This window comes from Mercenaria mercenaria, chromosome 6 (assembly GCF_021730395.1).
Source record: "Mercenaria mercenaria strain notata chromosome 6, MADL_Memer_1, whole genome shotgun sequence".
In the NCBI taxonomy this organism is placed as follows: Eukaryota; Metazoa; Mollusca; class Bivalvia; order Venerida; family Veneridae; genus Mercenaria; species Mercenaria mercenaria.
Window position 1 is genome coordinate 38580490 of NC_069366.1, and position 14548 is coordinate 38595037.

Consider the following 14548-nt stretch of genomic DNA (forward strand, 5'->3'; position numbering starts at 1 on the left):
TTTGTACAATTATTTTGAAACCGGAAAAGCAGCGATATTGCAGTGGCAATGCCGCAATGTTTTGATACGTTAATTGTGATCATGCCCTTTGACCTTCAAGTGTGACCTCGACCTTGGACCTGGTGACCTTGGTTGTACACTCTGCAAGTCGTCTTGATGTGGTTAACAATGCATGCTAGTTTTTTAAAAATCCTTGCAGTGGTTAACAAGATGGACGGATGGACCAAAGGACACGCGTGACTCCAATATTGCCTCCATGTATTTTGTATCCATTTATCAATAAAAACCTAGGTTAACTCTTGTTGACGCTTTTCCATTAAGCACAATTACGTTGACAATATGTCGACGTACTGTTCAGCGTCGTACATGCGTCGAGAATTACGTGATAGACATGTAAGAATCGAAATAATATATAACAGAACCATGTTTTGAAAGAAAATGTGGCATTTTCAAATGTAAGGAACAAGTTTTATGTTTATTTCGTGAGTGGATCGAGATTTGAGAATGCTTGCGGATGGACCAAAAATAAGACAAAAAGGCGAAATCTCAGGTCAGATATAATCAGTAAGATATCTTTCTTTATTTAAGGCATTCTATGATCAAAATATTTTATTGAGGCAATACAATTCGTAATATAATAATGAGTTTATGTAGGCTTACTTATTGTTGAACTGTCGTTTTGCCACGTATAAAGCGCATGTGCAATAAAATCAAAATATCCGGTTAAACAACAGCGTTGTTATATCGTCTATATTTGATAAATATGAGTCGGCCCAGTGAATTTATTCCGTAGGCATGTAACCTCTTCAGCATGTTTAAATATATCAAAACATGGTTCTGCCAACTGATTTTCTAGTGACTTATACATTAAACATACGATACTAATCTAAACTTGTAACACCCACTCGATTATTTACAATATCTTTCAACCTTCAGGTATGATGTTTAAAAAATTATATATGAAATGACATCATTTTATTCATTTTACGACAGTTTCTCATATTTTAAAAGCCACAAAAGTATACTAAATGCTTTGTGTAATAAACGTTAACTGAATTATTTCCGATACTGGATCAAAAGTCAATAAAATCTGTAAAAAGATCCTCTGGAAGCATAGAATGCAACCAGCAGAATAATAGCAGACTCGGATTGATTGAGTCTGTTCATAAGAGGTAATAGAAAACGCCCCCCCCCCCCCCACACACACACACAAGCACCGGCTTAAGTGGAATTCTATTACACAGATATTGAATGGACTCCATGATCCCAAAGGTTCAGAAAATATAACAACACTGAATCCAAGCCATCTAAGATATAGCAGGATGAAGAAATCGTTTTGCTCTTGTCACGATTTTCTTGCGTTATATCGAAATACATTCATTTGTTAATTATAGGCATTTATCTGTATTTTTAGATATTGATTAATTTGGTTATGTTGCAAAATTAATGAAAAGATATGAAGACATTTTTTAAATTTTGTTGAAATTTGAATAAGTTATTCAAACCATATTGTTCTAAACATGTGAGAAATTTCATATATAAATGTATTGTTTGTAAAATGAAAGATATTGTAAAACCGTCAAGAAGGTGTTAGAAATTGCATGACGTGTACATTGTTTTTATTCCAACATTTACATTTCACTGAAAGTGTTTTAAAGTAAATAATTCTCACCAATTTTCATGCTCTTAGAGGCCGCCGTCTTGGATATTACGTACATTTGTATTTACAACAGCGAGCAAGATGCACGTTGCCAAATCCCCTTAAGATTAACACCTTGCACGGCTTTGTATAGAGGGATGTTCAAAATATCTGATATTTTACTTTTTCTCATTTTGGCTCCCAGCCATTTTTACATTAGCTTTATCTATACACAACTTGTACCGATTTCATTTCTAACTGATCCGATAAAATTCAATCAATTTAAGATTGTTCGCAGATAACTAAAATAGTGTGTCTGCGAAGATGCAATAATTGCACTTGAGAGAATAATCGCTTTCAGATGTACGTCTTCAGGCAATTATCATTCTTCGGGCGATTATTGCTTCATTGTGGACTGCACCAACATATTCACCTGTAAAGGATTTAACTCCAATAATTCCTAAAGGGCTCACTTATTAAAGGGGAAAAAAATAAAGAAAAATCCATTCTGCCACACATGCACTAGCTTTGCACTCTTGGTATATCTTTTGAGTGTTTTTAAGTTCTGCTTTCACCAATGACGTCGATCTCTATGACACCGGTCACATCACTGAGCTGTCTGCATTGGAAACTTGCAATGATTTCCTTTCTTCCTAACCGCCTTGACTTCATTTGTACAGTTTCGCGTAGCTCTTCGCCTGGAGCTAAAGCTTTTCTGTAGAAAAGAAAACATTTTAAAATAATTATTTATTAATTACGTATGTCTGGCTGATAGAAGAAGAGCGGTGTCAAGTTGCGGCCAAGGAGGAGTACTCAATTACATGTCTGCACATAAATCAGATATCACATCCTCTCGCCGAAAAGAGCTCAGTTCATTTCTACCTGTTAACTATTTTCAACTACTTAATTTGCCATTGACTTGAATACGAACTGAAGATTGCCTTACAAACCTGCTTCCACCGTGTATCCTACTGTGTTTAATCAAACACTTATAACGTTATTATTATATAATAAGAAAATAGAAAAAAAATACAAAACCTACTTCACTTTCACTTGCGACGTCCTCTGCATCCCCGGTCCCTCTATATTAAGTAGACCTCCAGTTAATGGAACGCTTAATGGATTTATTAATTTTATCACGACATCAAACACTTTGCCAACATGAGCATTGCCTTCCGTCTGAAAGTAGGAATGATATGTAATCGCGGATCACAGTGGAATTGGTTATGGTGTTTCTGCACGTCACATCCGGAAAACATAGCCCGAACTAAACCTTTTTTGAAATATTGTATTGGATAAACATTTTATTTCCTTTAATGACCTACAGCTGTTGGTCGTCACAAATACCTTTGCCTTAAATGGTTTTAGATTTATAAAAGACCTTTCCAAAAATGTTATGTTATTCTGAATATAAAAAGAGATAAAAAACATTTGAAATTTCTAGCGAATGAAATGTCATAAATGGTTATAATCTACCATAAGAATATTGCCTTTGTTAACTATATACCTTGAGTTCTAAATGTGGTTTCTCTATCCATGCTGGCTCTTGTAAAATAAAGTGTTGCCCAGTTTCTTTTACTTGGGCAATTGCATAAAGATTAAGGTGACTGTCCGAATCTACATTGCCAATATAATCAACACACTTCAACTGCAAAGACACTTCCGTCTCTGAAACATAACAAGCATTTTATATAAACACTCGTCACATTCAGGTAAATTTAACTTTTTACAGTAAGTTTAGGCCAACACTTATTTTCTTATGCTTTTATAAATATATATACAAAAACCAATAAGCCAAATTACTCTTGAAAAGTCAAAATACTTTTTGCGACGTTCTGATGCCTATCGACAATTACATAGCATTTCGTTCTGAAAAACCCTTTTAAATGATTTCAAAAAAACAGATACCTGCATTTGGTTCCAGAACAGTAGCCGAGCTTGTGTCTTTAAGTTCAGTAGTTGGGATTCCTGTATATCGACAAGATAATGCGGACATGTGTACATCCACCTTTCGAGATTCGTCGCTCGAGTTCTTAATTTTCATTATTGCGCTGAAATTCCCACAACGCTGCATGTCTGTCGTCATGTTAAACTCAACATCAAGCGAGTTGGGTTCTTGTACCTTTGGTATTCTTCGATAACTAAGCTTTCTTGCTAGCTCGGCTGTAACGTCTTTCTCTTCATCATCTTCAATATTATTTGTATAGCTTGCTAATAGTGTCATAGTTATATTTGTTTTGTATAGAAAAGGATAATTACATAGTCGTTTGTATACAGACAAAGATAAAATTTCCCATCAACATAACATTGTAGAAATTTCCAAATAAGGCATAACAATATTTTCGTTCAAACATTTTCTACAGGAAGAGTGATTTTAAGATGTCCTATCAAATGACCTATGTCCTTTCTATATGTAATTTTCCGTTCTCTTGAAACATACCTTCTGAGAACTTGTATGTGTTTGTGAGATCCTCCCTCGATATTCTACTAACCGCTTTAGTACTAATGTATTGGCCCATAAGATTTTCCTCGACACATACTGGTATCATATTCCCCTCTTGATCCACTGTCCAATGTACCCTGTCACCATTTACCTCAGCAAAGATAAACTTTGTATCGTAACCATAGAAAATTTCCCCTTGTCTTACTGCTTTCACCGACGCTGGACCGCATGTAAATACCCCTGTTAGAAATTAATATATACGGTGTATGACTTGATTCATAATATAGGGAGAAAAAATGTAAGAGTCCTAGTAGCTTTGTCAGTAGAGCAGCGGTTCAGAATTCTGAGGCCCCGAGTTCAATTCCCGGTTAGTGTACATTTTTTTTCCAATACTGCACCACTGTTAACGTGAGACCATCACTACATTAATTGGTTGTTTAGCGGCCTTGTAACTAGTGGCTGGTTTCTGCCATTTCGTGTTTTTGTGTCGGCGGGGCGAAAACACGACAACACGAAAACACGACGTTTAGAGGGCGCCGATACGGCATATTTTTTGTCTAGTTTTCATGTTGGCGGGTATGAATATGTCGATTTGGCGCCCTTTATTTGTCGTGCTGTCGTGTTTTCACCCCGCCGACCCCAAAACACGAAAACTCGACAAATTAGGTATTTGTCGAGTTTTCGTGTTGTCGTGCTTTCGTCCCGCCGACACGAAAACACGACAAAAACATTCTTTGTCAAGTTTTCATGTTTTCGCCCCGCTGACACGAAAACACGACAATACATTATTTGTCAAGTTTTCGTGTTTTCGCCCCGCCGACACGAAAACACGACAAGTACATTATTTGTCGAGTTGTCTTGTTTTCGCCCCGCCGGCACGAAAGCATGAAAACTCGAAAACACGACAAATATCTTATTTGTCGAATTTTCATGTTCTATGTATATTTCGACCGAATACCATTTTGTTACATAAAAAGATATCGAAAGACGAAGGTCGAATAGCAAAATAAAATATTCCCACAATTTAGACCCCAATATGCACCAGAGGCCACCACTGCATTCCCATGTTTCAAAAATTTCCGTTGGAATACCATCTGACCCACTAAATAGGAGGGCATGACCCCCTCACGTACCTCAAATTTTGGACAAAAATACAGCAGGGACCACCATTTCATACCTACATTTCAAAAATGACAAAGGAGAGACCCTGTGATTCCACTGTCATTACCCTCGTACCTCAAAAATTGGACTCAAAAAATGCAGCAGGGGCCACCATTTTATTAATATATTTCAAACATTTCCAGGCGGACACGCCCTGACCTACCTAACATGAGGGATTACCCCCTTCCGTACCTAACCCCACTCGGCTCGCCGATGCCGCCTTCTTTCTTTAACTGTTGCCGCTCACCGTATCCCAATGAAATATATTTCTGGAACCGAGTCTGTTATACATACACTTTGTATTATTAAAACGATAACTGACATCTGACATATTATTGCATTGTTTTATAATCTCAGATCTCCTTATGCAGCTTTAGTGAATATAAAAATATCTGAATTGACGGTTCGTTCGAATAGAAAGAAAAATGAATCTAAAACCCCTTGCCACTTGATTCAAATTAACTCTACGTTTTATAAGAGATGTCTGAAAAGTATTTGTCGTGTTTTCGTGTTGTCGTGCCGGCGGGGCGAAAACACGAAAACTCGACAAATAATGTATTTGTCGTGTTGTTGTGTTTTCGCTCCGCCAACACGAAAACTCGACAGATAGTATTTATCGTGTTTTCGTGTCGGCGGGGCGAAAACACGATAAATAAAGGGCGCCAACACGACAGATTTATACTCGCCAACACGAAAACTCGACAGATAAATTTGTCGTGTCGGCGCCCTCTAAACGTCGAGTTTTCGCGTAAAATGTGCCGTGTTTTCGTGTTTTCGCCCCGCCGACACGACAACACGAAAACTCGACAAATTAGGTTTTTCTCCAATTTTCGTGTTGTGTTTTCGCCCCGCCAACACGCCAACATGAAATGGCAGAAATCACCCACCAAGGTAGCTCACCTGGAAGAGCATTGGTATAGTTTTCCGAGTTAGAATCCATGTCTGGCTGCATATTTCCCCGCACCATGGGATTGTCTTGACAAGAGTTCCACAAAGCGGGGCTATGTACGCACGCAGTTCTTAATCAGTGGAGGAGGATGTAAAATTTAAAGATTTTTTTTGCGTGTGCGTGTCATAGGTGGGGATGTAATGTGGCGCTGGGTGCGGCTGGGGTTGTTGGGGGAACTGATGAAATACTATGGAACAAGACACTGATGTTTTTGGTTACTAGGGGACATTAATGTGTGTCTGGAGGTGGAGTGTGAGGGAAGTAATGTAGATTGTTGTATTCCTAAAATCGTGACATCACCATCCACCTACATTCTAAGTTTAAAGTACATTGAATAGTTTTGTAGGATATAATGAACAGATTTGACATGTGAACTCAATTTGTGACCTTGACCTTTAACCTATCGACAATGTTCATGCGCTCTGTACATCGTCTCATCGCCAGTTACCTATGTTCCAAGTTTGAGGTGTTGTTATGTTTTCTGGTTCTTTGGGATCATGGGGTACATTCAGTTTTATTGTAATGGAATTCCGCCAAGTCTCAATGGTTATTAACTTTTTTTTCCTGATAAGAAATATGACGGATGGACGGACGGGCAGACGGACGTACCTACATATGGGAATTTATGTGGCTACTCTTTTGTTCTCTCTATTGTTCTTTTAGCCACGTAAAAGAAAAAATAGCCACATAAAAGCTTATGGAATGAATGACACGAAAGAAAAAGTAAAGTTACCTATTGTTCCTATAGCCACCTAAGTATGCAAATGTAAGTAGACCCACACGCCTTCCCGCAAAACAATGGCACCAGAGCCAGATATTTCCATTTTCACCTATTCCAGTGATAAATTCTTTTCTTGTAAACGAATACTACTTCCTTCATAGCACGATTTTCTTACAGATTCGTAGTAAATGAAGCACATGAAATGTTTATACGTAAACTGAAATGACTTCAAAATGTGGCAAATGTACACACTGATAGGTTTAGCTTTATTAATTCGTCCGATCTATGAAATACTGTTGTCACTTGACTGTCGGCTTTGCTTAAAATTTTTAGTTGTTAATCACAATAAGGAGAATATGTTGGCCAAGAACGGTAACTATCACTTGCATGCTGTTAGAATTATGACCCTTTATAGAAAATTGGAATTTCTTCATTAATTTTTTTGTCTAAATCCACTTTTCATGAATACTATAAAACCTATAGCTTTAAAAGTTTTCATATTTATTAAGTAGCATTAGATTACTTAGTAGAAAAGAGAAGACTACTCGCTTTCACCTCTGTCTACCTTAAAACAAGAATTACAGTAATAAATATTTATGGGCAAAATAGAAATGACGTAAACTTGTTTCATAAAGTTTATGATTATTTACAAAATAGCAAAATAAACAAAAAAGGAGATTGGAACTGACCTTTTTTCGCATTACCCTATGTAGGCTGAATAATGGTCATATTGAAGGGAAAGTATTACCTCAGCTAAAGAAACACGCGTTTAATTTGTTCTAGAGAATTTTTCAGATGAGTAACAGTAATATATCATTTTGAAATGTCTAATATTTGACTACTTTTTTGACGTTCTCTTTCACTAGCCAATGTACTTTGTTTGGACCAGAACTGCATCAGTCACAAGAAAAAGGATATATAAAATGCTTACTACTATACATTTCTATGTTTCTGATCTTAAAAATTAAGGCCGACAACCAAGTGAAATCCTTGCTAATTTATTATATTATTTACCACTGTAGCTCATGTAATGAAATCACTTCAGCTATAAAGCCCGTTTCTTTTGTTAAAAGAATGGATTCTCGTCCACATACGACGCTATTTTGTATAGAACAATGTTAAATTATTTAATATTACTACGAATAACAACGTAATAATTTGCATATTGAATACAGAGTGAATTTATTCCCTATTATGTAACCTTAGATTTCTTACATCTAAATATCTTATCAATAGCATATAAAGAATGGTCTTAAATCAGACCACTCAATTGTTACCACCAGGAAGTTCAGGATGTGATTAGATGCAAAGGGGCAAATAAACTGACATGTGGAGAATTTTAAATCCATTTAGAGACCATTAGTATTTTGTGGACTGGACTGTTTTCTTACATCTAAATATCTTATCAATAGCATATTAAGAATGGTCTTAAATCAGACCACTCAATTGTTACCACCAGGAAGTTCAGGATGTGATTAGATGCAAAGGGGCACTTAAATGAAGAATACTGTATTATTGGACAAACATTACAAAGAAAATAGTTGTGTGCCTGTAGCACACAGGTACAGCCACTTCTTGCCAATGTACATGGCTTCTTGACTCTAGGTGAAATATTTGGATGCGACGCAAACTTTTAAGCACTTTATGTGTTTTTGACTATGCCAAGGACCGTAACTCTGATCTAGCTGAGTGAAATCCCAAACAGAACACCAGGTGCATAACTTAACATGCTAATATAACGTTTCAGTCGCACAACGTTTCAGTCGCACACTAATCCCGTCGGTGAAAAGCTAGCTCATCACCAAAGGTGATTTAATGTGCACATATACTGTCATTTCACTCCAGTGACAATTGACAGGTTTACAAATCTGCATATTAATGCAATTACTTCCCTTTATGCATTCAGTAATCGTTACATTACTTTCCCCTCCGAGAAATCTCGTCCCGAGATTTGGCCTAGGAAATACATGGGTAAGGCAACTCCAGTCCGGCAGTTGACTTCATCCCACCGCTGCCACCATTTATAACGTTTCAGTCGCACAACGTTTCAGTCGCACACTTATCCCGTCGGTGAAAAGCTAGCTCATCACCAAAGGTGATTTAATGTGCACATATACTGTCATTTCACTCCAGTGACAATTGACAGGTTTACAAATCTGCATATTAATGCAATTACTTCCCTTTATGCATTCAGTAATCGTTACACTAACGATTCCCTAATGGTTTATGACTCTAAGTAAAACACTTTTATGGCCTTTATGCATATTTTAAACTTAATAAAAGGCCATAACTCTGGTCTTACCTACAGTAATCCCATATAAAACCCCATGTGAACAACTTGACCATAAGTCAAATAGGTTTTAAGATACGTGTGACAAAAACTTTCGAGTTTTTCGAGCATTTATATCCAGCAAAAACTCCAGAATTTTCAGTCCAGTATGCAAGAAAAGTTGTCTACATTTGTTTTGAACATTATGTTTTAGGTAAAAGTAGCATACCTTCGAGGCACTCTTGAGGGGTAGGATCGTATGCTTGCCATCCATCATACCCTGGTGGCAAGTCTGGACGCTTGCACCAGGATTCGTTCCATACGTGGAAATCCCTAGGAAGACATAAAAATGTTATTCAAAGTGTATAACTAATGTATCGTTATTATCGCTGCTTCTGACCAGCATCATTACAATCTTTTAGTACTAATGTTTTGACATAGATGAAGTCAAAGGCAGTTCTTGCCTGAGTGTAATGTTTAATTAAACTAATACACTCGTTCATTTTTCATTTGCTATTAATGTTACGCACTTGGGAAGGGCTGACTTCTAATGTTGCAATAACTTGTAGCCCAACCCATTTGCTTTTGTTACTTATTATGTATATGTGCTATGTATTATGTGTTCAGAAGCAATAAAATATGATTAAATCAAAATAAGTGCACTTAAAATTAAAAAAAAAAAGTGTAAAGTATCATTCACGTGTTTTGCCAGCCAAATTATGACACATATTTCGATATTTTATTCTATTTGCTGTGCATTATTTTGTTTGTCAGAATATTGTTGTGTTTTTATCAGTTTGTGAACATATTCTTGGTGAATAAGTGCACAGATACAATAAATAGATTGCACATTTATAAATTCATATGTCAAATGAATGTTATATAAATGAAATTTAAATAGATGTAAAAAGCAGATCGCGTAACGAATACATGAAATAAACATAGCATTGATGAAAAATTATATGTGTTGCCTGAACGCCTCAGAAAATATCAGTAAAATGATATGAATCAAGCTACTTAATTATAAAAGCCTCATGGACATTGTGATGTATTTATATGAACAAATGCTTTTCTTAAAACTTCCAGGTATATCATTATCACGCCCGAATCACTCCTTATATAAAACAAGAGCTGTCCGTAAGACAGCTAATGCTCGACTATTCGAATTATTGTCCAGAAGCAGGAAAATATTACGCTAAATTTTAAAATATCTATAGAGTTTCAATCCAGTATCTGCATTAGTTTTGGAGATAGTAACTTGCATGCAAAACTTTAACCAGAAGTTTTATGTTCAAAAGGGGACATAATTTGACCAAAATGCATGTCATAGTTATTGGACTTGATGCAATCAACTAGTTTTATAACCCCGAAGGCACATGTGAAGTTTCAATTCAATATCTGCATTTGTTCTGCAGATAGTAACTTGCACGTAAAACTTTAACCAGAATTTTCCAAGTCAAAAAGGGGGGCATAATTTGCCCAAAATACATGTTAGAGTTATGGGACTTGACCCGGTGAGGTTGGTAATTGATCTAGAAAAGAAAAAAATAAGTTTCAAATCTTCATGCCTTTTAGTAATAGCTGTATGTACTTGCACGCAAAACATTAACCAGGATTTTCTAAGTCCAAAAGGGGGCATAATTTGGCAAAAATGCAGGTCAGAGTTATGGGACTTGATGCTATCAACAACTGTTATAACCCCGAAGACACATGTGAAGTTTCAATTCAATATCTGCATTAGTTTTGGAGATAACAACTTGCATGTAAAACTTTAACCAGGATTTTCTAAGTCCAAAAGGGGGCATAATTTGCTCAAAATACATGTCAGAGTTATGGAACTTGACTCAGTGAGGTTGGTAATTGACCTAGAAAAAGAAAAAATAAGTTTCAAAGCTATATACCTTTACATGATAGCTGTATGTACTTACATGCAACACTTTAACCAAGGTGTGACGCCGACGCCAGGGTGAGTAGAATAGCTAGACTATTCTTCAAAATGTCGAGCTAATAATATATGGTAAACAAGAACAACTAACCTTTTGTTTGGCAAACTGTAGAAATACAACCAGTAGAAAGTTTGGTAAATTCTTTATTTATTCCATATATTCCATCAAACTGTTTCTTCCGGGTCTCAGTCTTATGTTTTCTGAACATTTTAGCACTTATTCAAACTGTAACAACGCACATTCAAATATACCTGTGACTTGAAAGCAATAACTTGAAGAATGTGAACAAATCCTAGAATCACAGCTAACAGTGTACCTGAAAGCATGTAACTATTATTGTAGGTTATTTACTTTGGCTGACGACCGTAAACCTATTAGCATTGTTATAAACAAATGAACTTATTTTTTCAATAATGTTTATACTTCTGTGCACGTCTGTGTTGCTTTTGTTTCGATAAGAAGGTTATATCTGGACTTCATTTGATCAAATTTATATTCTATGAAATCGTTTATATTTAACTAAGTATTTTTCATTTTAACAAGTTTCTTTTACCAATCTGACCACACTTTGTCCAATACTAGTGTGGCAGTGCTTGTGGTATTCAACAGAAAAAGCAAACAAAGAACGCTAGAGAAAGTAAACAAAGAACGCTAGCTACAAGATAATGCTGGTGAATAATAGCATAAGTAAACAAAGAACGCTAGCTATACAAGATAATGCTGATGAATAATAGCAAAAGTAAACAAAGATCTCTAGCTACAAGACAATGCTGGTGAATAATAGCAAAATTAAACGAAAAACGCTAGCTATAAGATAATGCTGCTGTATAATAGAGAAAGTAAACAAAGATCTCTAGCTACAAGATAATGCTGGTGAATAATAGCAAAAGTAAACAAAGATCTCTAGCTACAAGACAAATAGGCATTGAGGCAATGTATGCATAGAAAAACAATAGGCAAAATGTATGGTAGAGACTAGCAGATAGGCATTGAGACTTTGATATATGGAGACTAATACAGATTATTTAAGCATGATCGGTAGTGACTATTTAAGGTTACAGACAAAAATGCCCGGATGCTATAATAGAGAACAAATGCTGCAAAAAAAAAAAAAGCGTAGCGGTTTGAGAATACGTATGACTGATATCACATGTTGACATATAGACAGGGAAGGCAAAGCCATTGCAAAGGTGAAGGTACATTCACAACCAATCATATATCTGTTACTTAAAATAAAACATATCATCTGTAAACATATTTCGTAATCATCTGATATAACTCTCGATGCACGTTTACTATTTAGGGTGGGAAACCCCGAACGTGTCTGTGTAGCACAGCGATCCGTCCTTGGATAACTAAGATTCATATTAAAGTTTGATGGTTTGCACGTTGCCATATTTCAAAGGGTTGTGCAAGGAAGAATCCGTAATGTTTATTTATCTTGATCTGGTATTTGTCTGATAAATAATTAAGTGTTTGGGAAAAAAGTATCCCTGTTTAAGCTTATGTTATTTTTGGTATAGAAATGATTTCGTTCTGTTTACTGTTTAAATTCCGAAAGTACAATTTAAAAGTACACGACAGAATACATTTACTTTCACTTTACGAAGAAATGGATGTCTCCCCATGCATTTCGTACCGATAAAAGCAAACTAGTGAAAAGAATAAAAAGAGAACGGTAAATGGGAAGGTATTTGTTTATAAGAGCTCAGTGATGGAAGATGAACCATATTGCGTTTAAATGTAAAAATGACAAGTTACAGTGGAAACTAGATGAGTGTCCATAGGATATAAGTGCCCAACTTTCTGTCGACTAAGTAAACTTTTATGTGACCTTTGTTTGGCGGTATGAGTCACCATAGAGTGGCTGGGGATACGGTATGAGTCACCATAGAGTGGCTGGGGATACGGTATGGGTCACCATAGAGTGGCTGGGGATACGGTATGAGTCACCATAGAGTGGCTGGGGATACGGTATGAGTCACCATAGAGTGGGTGGGGATACGGTATCGATACTACAAACATCAATAAACACTAGGTAAGGGAAAATGAAAGAGTAAATTATAATATTATTATATGTTTTTCTTTTATTTTTTGGGGGAAAGAGGTAAGGTGGGTTAAATTCTAACTAAAAACACAAGGCGTACAACTTCACATCCTGAGCAATATTCGTATGATGTTTCATGACTCCGGATCGAATACTTTTTAGATAAGTGCGACATAATTAGAAGAAATATGTCGCATGTATCTCAAAAAGGCTTAATGCATGTTTCTAACTTAATCAAGAACTCATGTCTTGCAGACTCGAATTCTAAAAAAACGAAGGTGCACAAACTCAAATGCTGCGTAATATTCCTATAAGGTTTCATGATTCTAGGTCATTTTTGTGATATATGAAACACAAACTGTTTCCTTCTGCACATATCTAACTTACTTAGGTCTGGTAAAGCGAATCCCAAACGGAACATCAGGTACACAACTTCACGTAGGATATAACAATACCTACCCCAGGTGTGCACAGCTTCACATGCATAATAATATTTCTGTAAGGTTTGATAACTCTGGATCAACATAGATGCCACACAATCTTTTATGCCCTTCAAGCATATTTTTGACTTCGTCAAGAGCCATAATTCTAGTGCGGTTGAGTAAAAACCTAAGATGCATAACTTCACGTGCTTGATAGCATTCCTGTAATTTTAAATTACTCTAGGTCAAATACCTTTTAGATATGTGCGACACTAACGTTTAGGCCCTTTTTGCATGGTTTTAGCCAAATCAAGGGTCATAACTCCGGTCTGCTTGAGTGAAATCCAGAACAAAATCCAGGTCACACCTTAATATGCTGACAAACACTTCTGTTAGATTTAATTACTCTAGGTCAAAAGCTTTTTGAAATATGCTAGACACGAATCGGACGAACGGGCAACTGGATGGACGGACGGACAGATGTAAGGATACAGACAAATATAAGTGACTACCTAAGTTGGAAGGGACAAAAACATTAAGGCAATAACACTGGAAATTCATTGTTGTTTTAGCTCGACTATTCGAAGAAAAGGAGAGCTATCCTACCTTTTAACTTACAAATCTTGGTTAATTTTTTTCGTAACAGCTCATATTTTGGAACTTATACTACCTGTTTATCATAACAGGCTCTATCTGTAGGCAAGAATACATAGCTCTGTCAAGTATTTTGACTAAATTATGTCCCTTTTTGGACTTTGATATTGGTTCAGTTCTTTTTTTTGTACAAGTTCTGTGCAACATTTCTTCATTGTCATGATCTCCATCTTTAGTCAAGAGTCTGGAACTATAGCAAAAATATTTGGCTGAATTTTGGCCCTTTTTGGACTTTGAAATTAGTTAAGTTTTTCGTACCAGTCCATATTTTGTCTAAGCTGTTTGACATATGGCTTT

The 14548-nt window shown here is 36.1% G+C and overlaps 1 protein-coding gene across 1 annotated transcript in view; it reads right to left on the bottom strand.

Annotated features, from left to right (window-relative positions):
* Window positions 1-1466: 1466 nt before the first annotated feature.
* LOC123549111 (hemocyte protein-glutamine gamma-glutamyltransferase-like) overlaps window positions 1467-14548 on the bottom strand; it is a 28209-nt gene continuing 15127 nt past the window's right edge. Inside the window, exons 5-10 of the mRNA XM_053546766.1 lie at window positions 9412-9515; window positions 4080-4322; window positions 3548-3826; window positions 3147-3307; window positions 2682-2818; window positions 1467-2354 (exon numbers count right to left, since the gene is read on the bottom strand). Coding sequence (XP_053402741.1) covers window positions 2198-2354; window positions 2682-2818; window positions 3147-3307; window positions 3548-3826; window positions 4080-4322; window positions 9412-9515 — 1081 coding nt within the window. The 3' untranslated portion in view covers window positions 1467-2197. The remainder of the gene's footprint in view (window positions 2355-2681; window positions 2819-3146; window positions 3308-3547; window positions 3827-4079; window positions 4323-9411; window positions 9516-14548) is intronic.